General features: G+C 41.2%; 2 protein-coding genes across 2 annotated transcripts in view; one reads left to right on the top strand and one right to left on the bottom strand.

The window, feature by feature from the left end:
- Nucleotides 1–77: 77 nt before the first annotated feature.
- On the bottom strand, nucleotides 78–9,553 carry ACTL6A (actin like 6A). The gene is made up of 14 exons (XM_021551080.3): nucleotides 9,359–9,553; nucleotides 8,521–8,597; nucleotides 8,151–8,325; nucleotides 7,694–7,794; nucleotides 6,387–6,484; nucleotides 5,628–5,722; nucleotides 5,291–5,397; nucleotides 5,116–5,205; nucleotides 4,863–4,924; nucleotides 4,424–4,538; nucleotides 3,995–4,075; nucleotides 2,983–3,078; nucleotides 1,895–1,981; nucleotides 78–1,321 (listed from the first exon to the last, which is right to left on the bottom strand). Exons 1-14 carry the CDS (start codon nucleotides 9,381–9,383, stop codon nucleotides 1,241–1,243), a joined length of 1,290 nt encoding a protein of 429 aa, XP_021406755.1. The 5' UTR covers nucleotides 9,384–9,553; the 3' UTR covers nucleotides 78–1,240.
- A 10,203-nt stretch (nucleotides 9,554–19,756) lies between these two features.
- GNB4 (G protein subunit beta 4) overlaps nucleotides 19,757–21,448 on the top strand; it is a 59,674-nt gene continuing 57,982 nt past the window's right edge. Inside the window, exon 1 of the mRNA XM_085587995.1 lies at nucleotides 19,757–19,917. The gene's annotated coding sequence lies outside the window, so the exon portion shown is untranslated. The remainder of the gene's footprint in view (nucleotides 19,918–21,448) is intronic.

The raw sequence follows: 21,448 nt of genomic DNA on the forward strand, positions 1-21,448 counted from the left end.
GTCAGTAGCATTGAAAATCTGATCAAGTAACTTTGTCTAAAGAGCAACTCAAGATTCTCATGATAAAACAAAAGCAGTTTGGTTTGATAAATTACTTTATTATTTGGAGGTAATGTGAAACTTTTCAAATAGAGGCCTCATAATTATTTACCCACAAGATCTTTTAGGATACAAAAATGTAGCAGTACTGTTTATTTTTTTTTTTTTAGATCAGTTAAATGCTATTTGGTTTTCCACAGCTTTTGAGATAAGGAGCAAAACTTCATTGTGTCCCAAAACAGATCATCACACCATTGTAAATTAAGCTTAAAAGCAACATTGAGCTGTGTCTTGACAGCCAATTCCTGCTGAACTAAAGTCATCCCCATTCCTGTGACCCTGAGTGCACCTTCCCCCTGCAAACACAGGCACTTACAGACCCTGCTGGGAGGCACAGGGGGAGCCACGGCACTTCGGGCTCCCTGCAGCAGGGCCAAGCCACGCACTGAAAGCTTCTGACCCTGCTCCCAGTCCTGGAGAGGCAATTCTTTGTCTTAATTTCCCTGTCTCCAACCATCACAAAGGCATTAAATACATTCTTAGACATCAGGTGGAAAGCATTGCTTGCTTATTGAAATGAAACTGCTCCATAATAAAAAAATTAATAAACCAGTGCTTAATATAACATTCACTCCATGGAATGTAACACTTCTGTGAGACAGCAAAAGTTTACACTAAAATAGATTGCTGAATACAAACTTTCAACTTTTAAAACAGCAGAGTAACTTTCTCCGTAAGTACTCACAAGCTTGCTCAAATATAAAAGACCGAATTTTATTTTTTAAGAGAAAAATAAGAGCAATTTAAGGCCAAAGTACCAGCAAGGAAGACTAGTATGTGAAAATAGACAAGAAATAATTAATAAATAAGCACAGGCATTTGCAAGGTTATGCCTCTATCTATTAGCTAACCTGTAAAGCTGTTCCCAGGAAAAGATACTAGAGAAAATAGACCTTTATACAAAATTATAAAATGCTTGTTACAGGAATTATTGCTTTACAAGGGAGGTAAACATCCTTCTTCTATTATAGTACCAATTAGGTCTCTCAAAATTTCTAAGGTTTGTTAAAATTGAGCTTGAATTATGCAAAAAACCCAATATAAACTTCCTACAAAAAGGAGTCCATCCCATTCCTGAGTATGCTAAAGCTATAAAACAGAAGGAGCACCGAGCAGGCAGCAGTTTTCACAGTAAAGAGGCCTAAGGACATTTTCTTTCTACACACTGTTTCCCTCCTTCTTCATATTCTTGTTTAGAAATCCACATCTGCTGGAAAGTACCCTACAAAAATAAAGAAACAAAAGCAACACACAATGAAAAAATATAAGAACACAAATTATGGTTAATTGAAACATGATTAGTTTTTCCTAGGAAGGAAAACAAGCAAGTCCTTACATTTACGACTTGACCTGCTTAACTGTCTCTTGCTTTTAGCAGTTTTATTGCTAAGGGATTAAAGTCAAGACAGGAAGTGCAGCACCCAATGCTGATTCCACTCTCCCTTTCCCAAGTGATAAATTAACCCCCAAAAAGCATTTCAGTGCTCAGTAACTTGTACAATTAACCTCAGGAATATGATTCAGAAACAGGTCTGATACTTTCATAGTCTACTAGATACAGTCTAGAGAAAGTGCATGCATTTTAAGGTTTTACCTTGCCATTAAAAATGGGAGAATATGCTGTGACTGGAAACATTCACACCTCTTTTTAAAACAGATTCTCTTCCCCTTACCATGAGGATAGCCAAAATTATGACTACGTAGCACAGACTCTGCAATGCACACTTCTGGGGAATCAGATGTCTGGGTGGCAGTGCTGTTCAGCACAGCAGCACAGTAACCCAGGTTTACTAACCAAAGAAGCCAAAATGGAGCCCCCAATCCACGAGCTGAACCTCCGCTCCACGGTGGTGTTGTTTGCTATCAACTTCAGGCGCATGCTCTGCACAGAACGGAGCAAAAGCAAACATCACATAAATGTAACTTGGTGACCTTTACAGACAAGCAGCACAAGGAACTCGGTGTCTATACCAATATGCAGCTGAAAAAGGTCCATTTTAGTGCATCTTGAATACTGCTTATCTGCCCTGCATTTACAATTACAGTGGAAAAGGAAATACGGTTTTCACCTTGTCTCCCAATGGTTAAGGCAAGGATGGGGCAGGTGGAGAGCAGTAACATCACACTGCATAGTGTCATCTCCAACATTGCACTGGGACTAAAATGACTTATATTGCTAGAGCTAAGTTATCTAGTCTTATTTGGATCCATTCATTCCTTTTGCTTTCAAAATGCCTTACAGCAATAAAATCTTTGAATTTCAATTGGGCTCCTCCTCAGCTATTATAAGCAGTGAATACATTTCTCAGTTCTCCTAACATTCATAATTACAGAGTTGTCCCAAGCAGAACAGTTTTGCTTGGATACTAAAATTCAAGAAATATCATAATCTATATCTACTCTCAGATGCAAAGTATCAATACTTTCTTTGACATCAAGTGATTAAAAATTATGTAAATATGTTACTCATGGATAAAACCTGGTCTATGATTTAGGTTGTCTACAGAACCAAGAAAAAACAATTGCCACAACAAAGTGACCTCAGGCAGATTGACTGAATGTGCCTCAAGTTAGTCGGCAACACTTCAAAAGAGAGACCATCAAGAGAAATACTGGCTGTTGCTTGGGGACAGTGACAGAACTTAGGATCACAATCTGAAAGCAAGAGTGGAGCAGTAAAATACTCAAGGAATATTGGAGTTTATTCTGTATAAAACTCTTCAATAATTATTTTGTTTCTTTAGAGAGGGAGGTTTCTTAACCCTGCAGAAATCCATTCAGCTGTCAGGTTCCTAAGAAAGTCAAAGCCACAATATCCTTGTGTACTTATGAGGCAGCAAAGTAAAACGAAGTACTCAATGCAGTAATGGAAAGTTGTTTTACCGGCGGGGTTTTCTGAGACAGCTCCCTGTTCAATCTGTCTGTGAAACTCTGTATTAGAGTGTTTCCTCCTGCTACAATCACACTGCCATAGAGACCCTAAAAAGAGAAAAAAAAAAAAACCAAACCTGGAGCTTCACCTCAGAAATCATTCTGAAAACAACTCTTACAATAGAGAGGGGTGGCACAAGTATGTATAGTCAACAAAAGCAATACATCACTTGATGCCAACAGTATTACCTCTCCCAATTCAATTTATTATTTAATCACTTAAAAATACTGCAAGGCAGTTTAATATTAAACTATAAAAGGAAGGTAGAAGCCGTATATTCTATATGATTTCAGGGAACAATTTCTACTATGGAGAACCCTCAACCTGCAGATCTCCTCTGTATGCAAATTGTTGAGTTTTTTTACAGATGAATGTAGCCTCAAAAGAAAACCCCACAGCCCTGCTGCAGTTTTCTATCTCACTAATGCTGCAGTTGGTGAACTCACACCCTGGCCCAGCCCACTAAGCCCTCCTCACACACTGGCTAACAAAAAAAACTGTTGGAAGAACTCTCAAGCAATCTGTATCAAATTGACACCTGAGAATAACAGCACATTAATTTTAAAAATAATGTTTTTCTTTAGAACTTCTCCTCTTTATAAATTCCATGTATGTTTTAAACATAACAATGCCTAAAAATCTGAAGGTAACACTCCAAATTAGAAACATAAACACTTATCTGAAGCCAGTCCAATCCACATTATGCAGTGCTAGCCACAAAATCTGTACATCAGATTTTTAAATAGAGGTAGAAACACTAAGTGAAAGGTCCTGATTTAACATTTTGTAAGAGGAAACGCTAATGGTACATAACCCTATATACAAATACAAAATACTTACAGAATTATTCTAACATATTTATCATTATCCTAGGAAATCATTGTTGCTGTTCTAGTCCCAAAAACATGTATTAGCACAAAAATCTCTGTGCCTTAAAACACTGCCTGGCTGAGTAATACTTACCGGCCTGATATCTATATCACACATTCCAACGCTTGTGGTGACAACGTGGCTCACACCCAACATCGTGTTACCAGATAAACCCTGCAGGGAAAATTGGGAATCTGCACATCACTGCTTCAGGAGAGCAAGGCGTAGAAAAGCCCTGAATAAGCTGAATTTTACAAGTATTACTGGAGAGGGAGCTAAGCATTTTGTTAGGGAAGGAACAAAAATATCTCTATTTTTCCTGTCAGCTCATCACCATCCAATTTGAACAGCTCATCCTTCCCTTCCCCAGCCATAATTCAAGACAGGCAAATTCTACACCCAGGAGAACCCTACAGGGCAAATACATCCAAATAATGAAATTAAAAATGTTATACAAATGAAAGCCATGTGATAGCCTAGTCATGCAGAGCCTTCCAATCACAGCTATCACACTGGTTTTACCTTTACATTGGAAGGGTCAAACAACCCCTCAGGAATTTTCAAACGCTCAGCTCCAAAGTCACAGTTGTAGCCATTGGGGAACTCGTAATGAACTGTTGGCATCTGTGCTGCCACCCTGGAGCATCAGACAGAAAGCAACACATTAAAGTGCTCTCCAAACAGGATGTCAAGTTATCTAAGCAGTGTTATAAACTACAGTTCCAACAGGAATACTGGGATCCATAAGACTTACACATCCAATAATATTTATTATGACCTCATCTTGGAATATTGAACAAAAAACTATCACCTGGGTATATGCAGTACTCCTACTTCCAAAAATCATCAAGCTCTAGATAAAACCTTCTTTCATAACAAAAACAGCCAACAGCAATAAACAGGCTGAGCACCACATACAAAACTGGCAACTGATTTTAAAAGAAAGAAGAAAGTAACATACTGTTCATCATAGGTTGAATCTGATACTTGAAGGACAGAAGCCTGGAAGTCCTGAATGACACACTGTGGAGTTAAAAATAACATGAACATAAATAATAATAATTTTAGTCTTCAGTTTTATAAAATTTATAGAATTGGCACTAACTTTTCAAATATTTTCTTGTTCTTCAAGAGAAAGCACTGACACACTTGCAAACAAATCTTATTTATGGAACATTCAGGGGAGATGAGAGCAGGAGGAATGACCTACTTACATTACACATGTAGTTGTGCCAAGACCTGGTGACTTGGGGCAACTTCTCTTTTCTCTTCCAATTTGCTGGCGATCCCTCACGAACTGCCTCCTGAGATTGTAGGGTACAAAGTCATCACGTAAGCATTGCAGCCTCTCTCCAAGACAACACTCACTAAATAAATTCACTTTCCCACCTTTGAAGCAATCATATATGGAGGAATTATCTCTACGTTCATTTCCTGAAACAATTCCCGGCACTGCATAGTGATAAAGTCTCCTGCAAGTGGTGATTTTACAATACCTAGAAGGCAAAGAGGGGATCCAAAATAAAAACCAAAACAACTAACCTGGAAAGTATCCAAATCATGGATCATTTGGATACTCTCCCAATTATTTCTCAGTGAACACTATTAGTGTTTTTTCCTTTTTAAGGGGATACACAAATGGAAAAGCAGTAACAAAACTGTACAAGCAGAAGTCACTCTAACTTGGCCTTGATACAGCAGTGCTGTTATCCATGAAAGTTTATACCTTGCTGAAGTACATATCCATCATGCACTGGAATAGCAGTGGTGTGTGTTGCTCCACTATCCAAGATGAGACCTGTAGATCTTCCATTAGCAAAACTAGTCAAAGTGATTAAGGAAAATACCATAATTTTCACTTTAGAAAAAAATGCTGCCATACAATTAAATCTTAACTAGGAACGAGGACTCCAACATGTTATTCCTCTCCTCTACAAAGGAATTTCCAGTGTATACCATCTTTCTGTGAAATGCCCCATCTCATAGAGAGCAGCATTTAACTTCCTTCCATCTGTGAACTAACTCAAGCTTTGGAGGCACAAGGGTGAGACTTCATGCCAATGCCATGCAGCAAGCTCTAAGTACATCCAACTCATTTAGACTCGAAGCTGGGAACATATTATTAGTTTAAAATAATTACAGATATTCTTCTTAAGGCTATGAAAACATCAAGCTCTAATTACTGTATTCAGTAGTGTGCCATTTCATACCTGTAATATTTTTATCCATAGTATACAATGGGAAAAAAAACATAATTTAAAAAAATACTTTGACCCTCAAGGACAGAGTCAGATTGGGAGAAATTCAAAAATGAGCTCTAATCCCTTAAAGTTTAGAAAATGCAATTGTTTACTTCCTCCCTGGATTTATTGAAAAAAAAATTTGAAGGAACTTAGGCATAGCTTGGAATTGCCTGGAAAAAGTTTACCATAATTTCCTGGGGGGAGGAAAATAAAAGCATGCAGTGAAGCATTTCAAAGGATACGCTGTCAGAACAGCAGTTTTACACAAGAAAAACGCTGGGATGTTGTAGTGCTCAAACATCAACTCCGTCAGTTTCTCACGCTTTGCCCTGGTATTCCACTAAAAATGATAAACCCAAACCACAAGTAAGTGACCAAAAGGAAGCTCTCGTTTGCACACTAATAGATTGCTAACACAATAAAGAAGTTAGCAGAAAACCTGCAGCCACAGTTTCAAGTTATACCACAATTCTACATAAATGGATTTCTAGTAACGTTTTTCATTCCATTTATACTGCAATACATCAATCTTATCTGTCACACAAAAGTGCTGCACACCTCTGGTGTTACAATTGATTTCTTTACACTTCTGCAGCTCTTCCAGTGTCAGGTTCCCAAAGAACTCTCTAAAGCAAGCACCCTGCCTTCCACAAGGGGAAAGATACATGAAGGAACTTGCCCAGTGGGAAGAAAAATAAATCCAGACTTTCCAGTTCCCAAAGCAGCTTCCTACGATTCTACTGTAGTTGTTATTAAGCCAGGATATATCTCAAATATTCAACACTTTAAGGAAAATGTGGATTTTTTTCCAAGCCAATACAAGAAAGTAAGATGAGGTTTGTAAGCAGAATTTCAATGGGAATGTTTCTATTCAGACATCCACTGAGCCATCAAACAGCCACTGCAAATTCATCCACACTCCAAAAGCTGTGGTTCAACACAAGGAAACTATGAAATTCAAGAAAATAATATTCATAAGGTCTTATTACAGAAAGGCATCACTTGTCTATGGCATGTCTACCTCTTCTACTCTGACTTTCAAGATCTGCCTTCAAATGCTGAGCATTTTAAACTTTGTTTTCATCCACTTCAGCTGCCTTACAGGACCACTTACAGAAACAAAGACAGAAAAATTAAAACTTCTCTATTATAAATATTGTTCTGTGTCATTTAATACTACTTGTAAAGCTGAATGAAGCAAGATTTTTGATGGCACTTTATTAAGTGTAACTTAATATAAAAGATATCCAAACATCTTTTTTCTCTTTATTCTAGGCAGTAAAATTTCTTTTTTTAATTTTTGGCTTCTTTTCAGTAAGTGAAAAACAATAGCATATTGTAAATACTTTCTAATACAACTCATACAAACTATTTCAAAATGAGGGTTTTTTAGACATTTTCCAGAAGCTGTCCAAGTATTTTAAAACTGTCATTTCTGTAGCTACATTTTAGCACTTGTCACCTACAAGCCATTGTCAGACTTATCCAGGACTAATGTTTGCAGAGTTAGCAAAAAGACTTATCATAATGCACAATTGGTTTTACTCACTGGTGCTTCAGACATAAGGACAGGATGCAAACTTGCTTCAGATTTAATATGCATCTTGTAAGTGTGATCCAAAATTGCCTGGAAACTATCCCAGTCTTCAACTATAACAACATTGAGACAAACAGGTTAGTTACTCCTAAGTTTTGTTTCATTTCATAAACACAAAGGCTTTCCAATTTAGTTTTTTGCATAGAGTTCTTCAGTCAAAAGCTGTCCTCAGCAGATACACATCTCCTTTAACAGATCTGCAGAATTCTCTTCCTCCACAACCACCACAACTTCAACAATTATGCTGAAAGCCCACTAACACTGAAAACCAACCACATCTCCCTGCAATTTGTAAACCAGGAATCTGTTCCTATGGCCTCTGTTGCTGTACATAACAGCTGCCAACACAACTATAACTTCCTAGCAATGCTATTTTAAAATCAGGTAGAAAAAGACAAGAGCACCATACTCATTCCATTTTTTAAAGGTGAAATGGCTTCCATATTCTCCCTTGGAACTCTCAAGGCATTAGTGTCTATGTAGTAAGTTGGGCCCCCTTGTTTGCCTTTGTCACCATCTATCTCCATCAGAGTGCTGCCATTGTCCCTTTCTAGCACCACACCAATGGCTGTTGGAAAATCCACCTGCAAGGCAAGAGGCAAGCAGTACATAAGGACTAGTAATGTTTTGGAAATTGTTGTTTTTCTCACAAATTCCGAAGTTTCTTTATACAATACAGTCAGAACAAGCCCCAGTGTGTTCAGAAGGGCTGTAACTCACAAAGAAGACCTAAGGCATAAATTCATGTTCAATTTCCATCGAGGCACAGATTCTCTCACCTTCGGGCAGTCCTCGCCTGCATAGCCTGCTCTCACTGTGTACGAGCCAATGTCAAAAACCAGTGCCCCGACTTCATCTGAAAAGATTGTTAAGAAAGAATGGTTATGCTCTTCTGCAACCCTGACCTTTCCCTGCCCACCACCTGCTTTACTGGCAAACAAGACAAGCAAATCAAGAGATCTTTTACAAAGCAAGGACAAACTTTTCTATTCAGAGCTCCCGCGACCAGAGAGCTATTGGAAAACTGCAGACAGGCTTTAACTGGTGCATTGCAATCCCTGTTTGGTGTTAGAAGAAAATTTTAGTACAAGAGAGAGAACGTAGTAGCAGCTTAACGGATGGCAAGATAAAGCTTTCAGAAAGTTCTAATTTAGCAGTCACACGAAGCCAGGTGAGCCCAGAGCCCCTGTGGGTGATGAGGATGAGGAAGGTGGTGCAAACATCAACTGTGTGAGGGAAGGGCTCAGGGCATAAGCGCCCATTCCTACGGGCCCGATCGCCGCTGATCTACGCACATCCTACAGGAAAGCTGTCGGAAACGAGCGGTGGCCACGGGGGGTGCGCAGAGGGGCTCGGGGAACCACACCCGGCTCCCAGAGAGCGGGGACCTTCCCCGGCCCTCGGCAGAGCGGGTCCTGCCCAAGGCCGCGCCGGGGAGGCAGCCCGGGGGCGCCGAGGAACCAACAAGGCCCGCCGCCGCCGCCGCCTGCCCGTCACGCGTGGGGCGCGGAGCGGCCGCGGCAGCGCCGGGCCGGGCTGAGGGAGGCGGGAAGCGCCCGCCGCGGCCGCACGCGCCGCCTCGCGGGGCGGGGGAGGGGAGGGCGGCGCCGGACTCACCTCCCCCGTACACGCCGCCGCTCATGGCTGCCGCTGGGCCCGGCCCCGCCGTCCGCCGTGCCCGCGCCGCCCGGCCCCGCTCCCCGCCTGCCCCGGTGTCCGCGGGGCCCGCGCTCCCCGCCCGCTCCTCTCGCCGCCGACCCAGCAACAAAAGCGCCCCGGCCACGCTCCCCGCCCGCGGCCCGGCCCGACCCGCAGCGCCGTCGCCCGCCCGCCAATAGCAGCGCCGCGCGGGCAGAACCGGCCAATCCCGGGCGGCGGGGGGCGGGACCTTGCCGCGGACAACCAATCCTGGAGCCGGACGCGAAGGGCGGGCAGGCGAGGGAGTGCGGGCGGGGGGCGGTGTGAGGGGAGCGGCGGGCGGGGATGGGCAGAGGGCAGGGGCGGGCGGGGCGAGCGGAGCGGGGCAGGTGCGCTGGGGACCGTGCGGGCAGTCACGGGACGCTTCGGGCAGGAGGGGACCGCGCTGGATCCTCTGGTCGCACTTGCCGGCGCCGGCAGGGTCGTCCCCGAGCACGTGGCACAGGATTGCGCCCAGAGAGTTCTGGGGTATCTCCAGTAAGGGCGACTCCTCATCTCCTATGGGCAGTCATTTCTAGTGAGCGGTCATTGCACAGCAAAGTTTTCTCACGTTCTGGTGGAACTTCCTCTACACCAGTTTCTGCCCCTTGTCTCTTGTTCTGCTGCTCAGCACCACCTGAGAAGGGCCTGATCCATCCTCTGACACCTCCCTGGTGACTTTGAGGTCACCTTCCGAGGCTGGAGAGGCTCTGCTTGCTCAGCTTCTCACGAAACACTGCAGTCCCTTCATCGTCCTCGGCTGGAGCAGCTCCTCCTCTTGTACTGAGGAGCCCAGAGCTGGACATGGGGAAGGCTGCCGGCTTGGCTGGACTCGGGAGAGGAGGCTTGTGAATCCTGAGGGCTCGCAGGGTGAGCTCGCTGCCACATGAGGAGCGGGATGACTCCAGAGCATCGGGACTGGAAAGGAGCCGCTGCTCCTGGGCCCTCCCCAGCTCCACCTGGCAGGAGGCTGTAACCAGGTGGGATCAGCCTCTTCTGGGCAGCCAGCAACAGGACAACAGGCTATAATCTCAAACTGTGCCAGGCACAGGTAGTCTTGATGATCTCAGAGATCTTTTGCAACGTAACATTCTGTGATTCCCCTGCTGCTATCACTGCTCTGTTGGGCTCTTCCACTGAGAATAAAGCTTTTGAAGTCTATCTTAATGGGCCTGCCTCGTGTGGTTCCCTTCTTGCTTGGGGCAGAGCCCTTGGTCCCCGAGGCTGGTTTGTCTGCAGAGCTGGGCAGTTCAGCTGCCAGTTTTACAGCTGGATTTCTAGTTAGGATTTCACATCGCCTTGTTTGGTGTCAGAGCGTTCAGCCAAACCTGGTGTTCAGCCAGGACAGCCAGAGATGGGTAACTATAAAGCTGTTGGAATTAAAGAAAACAAAAGAAAAACCTCAACAGTTAGCATTAGAGAAGACTAATATTTTAACTGGAGAACAAGGGAATTGGCTTAAAGGGCAAGTGTTCCTGGTGTACACCTTTTTGAATTTTTATGTGAGGTGGGTTTTTTTGGATGGAATGGGAAGCTGTGTGTTCTTTTAAAGTTTACCTAAGATAGGTAGCTTATTTTTGTAATGCCGTAGCAAGAATCTTCAAGTGATTCGATTTAGCCAGCTTAATAGTAAAGCTGTTGAGAATTGAATGAATTACTACAAATGTCAGCAAACTTTATGCTGGTGAAGAGTAAAAGCAGCCTAGATGTGTGTGTTTGTACTGCAGCTCCTAAATTGCTGCAGTTAACATTGGGCTGGTAGACAGCAATCCCTGTTTAAGGGAGAGGGTGTCAAAACATAGGAAAAGTAGTAAAATCCAACAGTTTCAAGGGACAACCACTTGAGTTGGGCTTTTTAAACAGTACAAGGAGATTATTTTATTTACTAACTTTCAAGGGCAAGGAACTTAATTTGACACACAATTTGAGTCTATTTCTTTAAAGAGCAAAGTCATAATTTTATCATGCAATTAAGAAATTATTTTATAATTTATAGTACAATATCACTACAACATATAGATTCTAGCATTATAAAGATAAATCCTGCTGTTTCATAAAGCCAGTGCACCTTCATTTTGTGTTATGAAATATTTTCGAGTATGTTATCATGATTTCCAGTATGTGGCACTAATACTCAAGGCATGGTTCTTTGAGGAGGAGGAATTAATTGCAGATGGGAAAAGCAGTTCAGAAAATTTGGAATTACCATGCCAGAGGTTCTTCATTTAGCTCCTTCTTGTACTTTATTTTGCAGTGATGATCCTTTGAACTCAAGTGATAAAAGACACTTTAAGCCAGACCCTGCTCTCTGCACAACCGCTGCTTGTGACTGACCTGCAAGACAGGGACCAACACAGCATTCTGCTGCTTTATTTTTCTTCACTATTCAACACAAGAACATGCCCTAGAAATCATGTTGTATCCAGAAGTCTAAGGATTTGATAGCTATAAGGAACAAAGTCAAATCCATGCAATTCACAAGAAGTCTGGAGTATAAGGGGAAGGAAATGTAGACTGACAACTCTCTGGATCCTACTTTTGTCTTCCTTGTACTGTTCCGGGTGTTTCCATCAGTGGAAAGTGTGCAGAGCATCATGTTGCTGTGGTTTGACAGGGTTCTACAGTGACTTTGCTTTGCAGCAGGTGGATAACTCTACACTGTTCCGTGCACAAGAGAAATAGATTTGAGGCATCTGTTTTCAGCAGGGTCGAGCCTGATTTACAGACTAGCAAATTTCAGATTATTTCCGTGAACTCATGCACATCATCCTATGTTTGCATAAAAGCAGGTGAAATCTGTAGTTTTGCTACCCCTTTCCTCAATGAACCCAAATATTTGTGGATCTTTTGATAATTTTTGCTTTGTTTCATCAGAAGCAAGGATTATAAAATCAGGGTAGATAGGAACAATAACTGTATTTTATCTAGGTTCCTATATTGGTACAAATAGCCATAATATCTTGGCAGGAGTTGTGGATGCCAGTGTGACACAAACCATGTGCTTCTCATGGGAATATTACATATTGATTTACTGTATGTGACATTTATGTAATAATTATAGAACCAAACACTGGCATAAATTGTCCATGGGAATAAAGAGAAGAATCATTTAAAAGTGAGGCATGAACCAAGACATCAAATTATGATGCTAACTCATAGGCAAAAAATAATTCCATCAGTGATAATCTGGAGAAACAGAAGTTTCCTAATTATTGCTTTAAGATTTTTAAGACTTCATTGTTTCAAGCAAGTTCATTCACCTTTTTGATAACATAAAGCAATGTGGAAAGTAATGTACATGTCAAGCCAAAACTGAACAGAATGATTTTTTGTTTCTCAACAAGCAGCACTTCCCCGTTGGGGTGGCTGGTGGCCTGTTGCTTTTGAGCTGTGCCATCCAACTGCCAGCCACTCTCCCAGGCTGCAGTGCCAGCAGACTGGCTGGGACAATGGCTTATTCAGCATGTCTGGGTTCCTCCTTGTTTCTGGATTGCAAAATGCATGTTAAAGGTTTTATTTTTCCTGCTTTCAGATGAGGTCTTAAATGTTTATGTGAACTAGGAAAACATCTGTAGATGAAAAAGCAAAATACTCATTAATATTTATTCACTCAATAACTTTGTATGACCTCTCAATTTTCCACTTTATTTGCTAAACTACTTGGGTACTTTGTCAATTTAAATACTTCCGTTCCTCACAGGGATGCTGAGTATCATTCTCCTTCTGCAGAAAATGAGCAAGAACAGAAATTAAATGCTGAGCCTCACTAAGGAGCCTCAACACTGGCACAATGACTTTTAGGTTCTTATCTCAGACTGAAGTCCAAGCATTTAATTCTGTTTCATATAAAATATTCTAAAGACAGACACACCTTAAACCTGGATAAGAACCGTAGAGGCTGTTTGATTCTTAACAATGGAAAATTCTGAGGAACGGAGATGTGTCTGAAATCTCTCTGTGACTCCAGTAAGGCAGTCCTGAGGCTATATGTTCCAGAATCTTCTTTTGGAGCTGGTGTGTTTAACTAGTTCTGCAAAAGAGCCATGACTCACTCTCATTCTAGAACATGATTGAAAGAAAGGGTGATGGTGCTTGCCATTAATGCACAGTCAACTTTCCCTCACCAATGGATGGCTTGACTCAATTTCAGAGATCATGCTGAGCTTCCATCTGACTGTCTGGAGTGATAGTGACTAGGATATGCTGGAGAATAGGGGGGAAACCATGTAATAACAGAACTATTTTATAGTTCTGTTCTGTAAGTGGTTCCTGGGAAACACAATTAGAGGCCTCCAGACCCTTTCATTGTTCAGATCAGGCAGAGTAAGGAATCACAGAGCCAGATTTGATCAGCAATGGACAGCAATACTTGCCTGGAACTGGTTCTGAGGTAATTGGTTTTCTGGGATGAGCTGGCCCTGGCCAGAACTGAAGTGTGTCTGTATGGCCCTTCTCAAATGAGTCTCTTGTGCACGTATGTCTCACTTGGCTCAGGTTTGGCAGAACTCACTGTTTCAGGCTTAGTGCTTGGTCTGCAGTCACTTTGGATTCTTGCAGGGCTTATTTACTTGGCAGCTGGGCCAATCCTGACCTGGCTCAGTACCTCTCATCTGCAGAAACAAAGCTCCTTAGAGCTGGGAACCGGCTTAGCCTGACAAACAGAAGATCTTTGTGTCACCTGAGCCCTGCCATTAATGAGGGCATTGATCCCCTGGTGACAGTGGGAATGTGCTTATAAGAGCCGAGCAGGTAGCATGGAGCACTGATGTTCTTCCAGGCCAGATGCAGCGTGGCAAGGTTCAAATCCCTGTTCCTGGCTTTCCAGGAGGTGCTGGGTTGCCTCAGTAGCATTTTCAAGCCGTGGTGCCGTGCAGCTCAGAGCCATGGTTCTGTGCAAAAGGGGGAATCCCAATGGGATCCTCCTCCTCCTCTGAGAGAGGAGAACCTCAGGTCCTGTTCCAGAGGCTCTGTGGGTGAAATGCGGCAGTGTGGGGATCAGAGCTGTAAGGGTGTGCTCACAACTCATCCTACAGACCTAGTGACACGTTTTGTGTCACCATCAGGCTTGGAATCTTGGTCTGGTTTACTTTAGAGAGCTGTTTGCACTTGGCATCAGGAAATGTTTGCTGTGCAGGGGAGGTGTTGGTGTAAGCACATTTGTCCTGTGTGCTCTGCCACCAGGAGAGGGCACAGGCAAAGCAGGGGCAGAGACACTGGCAATGCACATAGTGCTGCAGGGTTTGGAATACAAGTGAGAGCAGCGTTACTTCTGTGGGCTTCAAAAACCAAAGTATTGGGGGTTTAGATTTATGTAAGCATTTCCACAAGCATTACTGTATCACCAAATATATATATATATATAGTTGTAAACTAAATTATTAAACAGTAGTGAGGAAAAACAACAGTGTATTTGCTGCTGGATGGGCATGTTTGCAAAGTGATTGTCGTTTCTTTCTTGAATTCATTCAGGTCATTACAGTGACAAGTAGGTACTCTGTCATTCAAAATGAGCATGTAGAGCAATGCAATTGCATTGCAGCAAGAAGTCTGATGAGAAAAGGGTTTGTTTCTGTTAAAAATTACCAGTTTATAGAGGGAAGCTTCAGATTGCAGTGCTTTATCTGAATATTAATTCACAAAAGATCTATCATAGGGCAGCCATGCTACAGCTGTTCAAAAGTGTCAGCTGCTGAATTACATCATCAGCACACATCTGCATTATTATGCTCCATTTTAAAAAGTATTGGTATGATATATTTAAGATCTTTGCATTTGTTGATGTTTATTGTTTGATGATTTGAAATTGCTGTAACAGATACGTTCATGGGATTTTTATAACTAATGTAAGAATTCTGACTTTTATATCACATGCAAATTTGTAATCCCTTTGTCTTCTGCTTATATGGTTATCTTGTAGACTGATTCTTCTCTCTCTACACACTGACAGAGTGTCTTTTATTTCAGTACGGCAAAATTCTGTGCATCAGACTCAAGACATCTTCCTTGCAAGTGAAATGGAGAGGAATGAGTGTTTCCAAGTGTTATCAGAAAAAGATGTGGTACAGTGGAGAACCTGATCAGATCTGCAGATGATGGATTTTCCTTGAGTTCTGATATGTCAGCTTACATGTGTGGGTAGTCTTCATTATTTACTCCTATGTATGAGAATTAGGTGTGGCATAGAGAGTCCTGGCTAGGAGGGTGGTCAGGGATGTTCTTTCTCATAGAGCATAAACAGCATATAAAAGCACCACTCCATGAAAATCTTGGTATTTTGTATTTATTAATTGCTTGATTTCTTTGAGCAATCAAGAAAAATAGAGATAGAAATCTGTCTAGCACTGTGGAATGCTTATGGTAGGGAGAACTGATGTAAGCAAGTCTCAGGTATTTTTAAAGCAGTGTTTTAGGAAACTGGGCTCATGCTACCTTTTTGATTGCTTCCACAAATGATAAGGCTGCAGCATAATCTGCGTTGTATTAGCTGGCAACAGATCATCCATGTAGAACACAGACTGCATGCGTATCTTTATCCTAGTAAAAGCTTTGATCAGAAATTTTTGCTTTTTTGAGACACACAAAAGAATCTAAACATGAAACAAAACTGGAGGAAGCCAGGCCTTTTAAGCTGTATTTCCCAGAAGCTGCTTATTTTCAATGGCTTGTTTAGATCTGCCTTAATCAGAGCTGCAGATGTGGTGTCTCTACGTGTGTACGAGCGTTTTCAGGCTCACCAGTGCCAGCACAGGGAGAGCCAGTGCTGGGCACCTCAGATTTGCTGCTCACTGAGAGTTGTAGTCCAAGCTGTGAGGATCCTGAGGCTGCAGCACCCCTCCGGACTGTGGTTTGGTTGGCTGGTTTCAATCTGAACCAGCAGCCCTGAGAGTGAATCAGCAAAGACTCTGCAGGTGCCACCTGCACGTGTGGCCCTGACCCCTGTGGTGTGATGGGCTGGTTGGACTTGCTGTTGTCCCCTCTGGTCAGAACTGCTCCAGTGTCCTGCCCCAGCATTCCCCATTACAGTGATTGTCACCCACTGGAGTATTTTAGCACAGGGTTTATGGGGTCAGCAGGGCAGGTCTGGGTCACTACGGTGCTGGATGACAAATGCAGGAACTGGGAAAAATTCAGAGTCAGAGAACAAACTCCTGTGTTTGGATGGATCTGTGTTAAAATGCAGACCGTGTATATGGATTTCATTAAAATGGGGTAGTGAAGGATACTGCTTTACAGTAGTGTCTTCCTGTTCAGATGTTTGCATTTTCTGAAAGTTAGTACTTTCTATTCCTTAGTTTATCTCACAGAATTTCACTGTAATAATGTTCCCAGATAAAGCTAAATTGTGGGAAAGCCAGAGATTGCTAAAAGGCTGTAATATCTCCTCCTAAGGAATGTTGTTATCTTTCAGCATGAACACCCTTGACATCATCTGGTCTTGCTGCAATATTGCTAATGGAGAAGTGCAAGGACACTAATAATGGGTTTGGCATCATCTGGCGAGGCACACGTCTGTCCTTCTAGAAGGACAGAGAAGGAAAAAGAATATATTGTCCTTACTCAACAGGGTATTGTTCAGAATCATATCTATAGCCTAGGAAAGAAAAATCATTCTTCCCTTTGATGTTTACATGATGTGACAGTGTAAGGGCTTTTGGAGAGAAAATATGTTCTGATAGGTTTGGGATTTTTTTCTGTAACTCTGTGGCATAAAGGACATTGGGCCTGCTAAACCTGAGTTCATTTTTTTTTTTCAGCTAAAAACCAGATCGGAGTAGACACACCTAAGAGAAAAGACAGAATTTGGAAAGTACGGAGAAGGTATGATTGTCCTTTACACCAGGTCACTAGAGGCATAGTCAAGTGAATGGATTCTGCAACAGAATGCATTTCACAAGCATTTCAACTGTTGAGCCAGAAAAATGCTGAAAACTTTTAATTCCCACTCACTTGAGTGAGCTGATGCTTTTCTTTGATGAATCACTTAAAATCAGTAATAATTTACTTATTGAGTGATTCCTGTCTCCAGTCTTTTTTAACATACTGATGAATTTTTAATTTAATTTGCTAATGTGTTGGCAAATTATACCAGTGTATAGAAAGGGTCCTTTAAGGACTGGCAACCCTTTTTTCATTTGTGCCTCTTCCTAAGACTCCATTAAAAACTCTATTTTCCTGGCTTCAGCTTTGCACCAGTGTCTTCCCCATCTCCTCGCTCATTGCCTGGATTTGTCCCTGTTGTGCTGCCCAGAACATTCACATGAGTCAATCTCACGTGCTCAGACAAAGGCAAGTTGACAGGCCTGGATATGATCTGAAAATATAAAGGTTTTGTTAAGACCACAAAACACAGAAATCTCTGTACAATCTGTGTTGCTAAAACATACAAAGTTTTTTTTATATTTCAATATTTTTGGTCTTACTTCTACTGACATTTCATACAAAATATTTCCATGGCAGGCCACATTTGTTCTTACAAAAGCAACTTTGGGAACACCAATGGTAGGAGTTTTGTTTAGTTTTGATAATGAGGGGAAGGTGGATGGAAAGTTTGTATTTAGATTTCAATTTCTGCAAAGAGTAGTTGTAAAAAAATTAGAAGCTTAGATTTGGACCATCAGGATGAAGATTTATGGGAACATAGAGCTTTCATTGGCCCTGCACAAATGGCTAAACTTTGCTTTCTGTGGTTTCTAAACACAAAGTAATCCTTGTCCTTCTGTCAGGAAAAAGATGTAATATTAGAGGTAATGTTATACTGAGATTTCACTTTGTTCAGACCAAGATATTTGTCAATTACAACCCTGCAGAACATTTGCTAGTATGATGTTGCCAGAGTTTAAATAATTAAAAATGAGTTGTCTTCAGCAAATAAATAAAGTACACCTAATGGAGCATTATGGAATATCCTTTCTGTTCATTACTTCTTTGGTCATAAAACTCAGCCACTTCCAGTGGCTCATTCAGGCTTTTTGGAAAATTGTCATGATAGGAGTGTAACACCTTCCTCCTGATTGCAATGGAGTAGTAGATTTGGAAAATAATAACAATCTGAATTGCAGCGAGTGCTAACTTTTACTCCATAAAACTGTAACTAATTGAATTTAGGCAGCCAGGGACAGAAATATCCTTTTGGAAGCTGCTGGTTATTTCCCTTTCAGTTCAGGTTTGGAGTGGGGCAGAGTTCAAATACACCTAACATGTTCCCATCAGTTCAACAGGAAACTCAGTTGTCAGGGTAGAGCCATTTCCATCCAACTTTTCCATAACAGCTGAGTGGTTAGAGCAGCCACCTCACCTCACTTACTTCTTCAGTTCTTATTTCAGAGAATTGTGCCCTTTAGGTTATCAAATTATCTGAGTGCTAATGCTCTCCAGTATGCTCTTGGAAAGTTGTTTTTTGCACATTTAGGAATGCAGAAATCTGACGTCTAACAAAGAGCAAGGAGAAGGATGCCTGGATTGTAATTGGTAACACACGCAAGCAGGGGTGGAAGATGCTTTTCTTGGGTTTTGTATCCAGAATTCCTTCAGTTTTACTGAATTGTAGAGTGGTGCAGATGCTAAACAATCTCAAAGCAGATTTCCTTTTTATCTTACTTGTGCTTTTTAAAATCTAATTGTAGAAGAAGTAACCACACCCAAATTCATCTTGCTGTGTGACTGACAGATCATAGTATGATTAAATTCACTGTAATCGTTCTGTGCAAAAATAGCAAAATGCTTTTTATTTTGTCCCCTGGTGTTCGGCTAGAGCTACATCTTCTTTAGGCATAATTATCAGTAGCACTGAATACAATGGCTAATGTTTTAATGACATAAACATGGGAACTCTTGTACAATTTTTACAAATGAATTGTTAGGGAAAAAATGAAGGTATGAGACATAAAGGGAATAAATATAATAATAGTTAACTTTATGTAGCAACAAATAAGGTGCAAAGGAACAATGAAAAATGCATCCACCCTTATCTGAATATGACTGTGAGCCATTTTAATGGGAAATTTTAACGGAATTGGAAAAAAAAAAAAGAGAATAAACCCAGTGTCTGAATTATTAAAATAATCAACCCCCAATTTGCTTCAATTAAATACTTAGAGACGCTCCCAATGTTTTGATTAAGAAAAAAATTAGAAAGTTTCTTATTCACCTCAGCAGACAGCTCTGCAAAATGGAAGGTCCCTGTGCTCCTCTGAAGCCATTTAATGCATATGTGAGCATGGATTCCCAGAACTATCTATAATGCATATAGTGCTTTCTTCTCTCAGAGGCTTTTTTTCCCACTCTCTTTACGTCATTTGCCATTTGTGAGGGTTGCCAGGGTAATGACCAATCATCCCTGGAGAGATGCCTGCTAGTAAGGACAACATAGGCTTTCTCTTTTTTGGTATTCTGCAGTATGTATTTGAGAGCTATTCTAGCATCGAGATTGCAGAACTTTTGTTTAGTTAGCAGGGAGGGAAAGTTTACAGAGTATGAAATAACATCTTACAACTATTGAGGTAAGTGAGGAATTTTCTATTTTATTAACTGTCCTGTCTGGATTTATTCAAAGTATTGAGCACATTACTTTATTTTGTTGTTGTTGTTGTAGTTGTTGTTATACTCGTAACTGACCTTGAAATTAGAGAGGTTTTGCCTAATGTGAACAATGAAATCTTAGTAGTGCTGCATATACAGGAGGGCAGGATTTGGTTCTCTTTGTAATTATGAACCCCACAGCCTCTCTCAGCACTGTAATCACCATATACACCCACTCATCCCCAAAATATTTTCAGAAGAATTAATTAAAAATAAGAAACACATTGAGTGTTGTAATGCAGATTCCAGAGCATGAAGTGTGGTTGTCTCTCAGGCAAATGGGAAGTTCTAGATACTCTTCGTTGTGCTGTATGTGTATATTAGGCCACATCAGCTGGGAACTGAAAATCCAGAAAGGAGTCCTGTCTTCGGGTGCTGAAGATGTGGAACTCCTGTTGGTTTTAAATGTTTTCTGTTGAATAGCCACTTGCAGGCTCACAGGTGACTCTTTCCTCACCTATGGACAATGGAGCCTTCAGGCTGCAAACCTTTTTCCTGGCACTAGGATCAGTAATGTAAGCTGGTGGTGGTCATTGCCTCACAGAATAGACCCAGAGTTTGTTCTTTTGCATGAAAGGGCACCTAAACAATACATGAGAAAGGAGGAAAAAAATCTATTCAGATGTTCCCAATGACCTCAGAAGTTTCTGTGAAGTGTTTACTTGTAATCTGGGCTGTGATGGATGTGACTGAAGTGGTTGGTTTGGGATGGTTTCATTTGGTTTTTGTTGTTGCTGTTTGACCCCCTAAAACTACTCTGGCACAGTTCCTTGTTTGTGTGATAACTTCCTGGGAAAGAAGGACAATTGATGAGGTGGTTGTATTGTTATTCTGTAAAATTGCCAATATATCAAAGTTCAAATTAGTAAGTGTCTCATCCGAATTACTGTTTACTGCTTAATATATGTGCACCTACACACGTGCTTCACATCCTGGCAATCTCACCTGTCCTGATGGGCATGGTATATATAAACCAGAATAAAGCATATATTCATTTCACTCTATTTTCTTATATAAAAAGTGTCATTTTGGCTCACACTTTTCCCTGGCAGAAAAATATATTGGGGTACTTAATTTAGCATGGTAAATTCCAGTTGCTAATTTTTAGGTGTTGCTATGTGTTCAGATGTGTTTATGATAGCTTTGCATTATCAAAACTGGAGTGCAGCAGTGAGTCTGGATCTGTATACGTGAGGGAGAAGAGAATTCAAAGTGACAATTTTAAAGGTCTGAGATGAAAATGATCTTTTCATCAGGCTGTTGAGAAAATATGTTTGTTCAGAAATTTTCCCCTTTCTAAAAATCATTGCTGTTTTTTGACATCTGTGTGTTGGATATCACTTTTAAGCAGTTTAGGGTATGAATAATATTAAATGCTTGCACTGTAGAAGAAAAAATCAGTAAGCTCAAAGAAAATTTACTGTTATCTAATGTTTATCAGCATTCCATATG

The sequence above is a fragment of the Lonchura striata genome, chromosome 9 (assembly GCF_050655825.1).
Source record: "Lonchura striata isolate lonStrDom1 chromosome 9, ASM5065582v1, whole genome shotgun sequence".
NCBI classification, from domain to species: Eukaryota; Metazoa; Chordata; class Aves; order Passeriformes; family Estrildidae; genus Lonchura; species Lonchura striata.

Coding starts and splice junctions, on each gene's coding strand:
- ACTL6A (XM_021551080.3), bottom strand. CDS start 9,383: ATGAGCGGCGGCGTGTACGGGGGAG. Junction 4,539..4,862: donor GATTCAACCTATGATGAACA/GTATGTTACTTT, acceptor CTGATGCTCCAG/GGTGGCAGCACAGATGCCAA. Junction 1,982..2,982: donor TGTCTCAGAAAACCCCGCCG/GTAAAACAACTT, acceptor CGTTCTGTGCAG/AGCATGCGCCTGAAGTTGAT.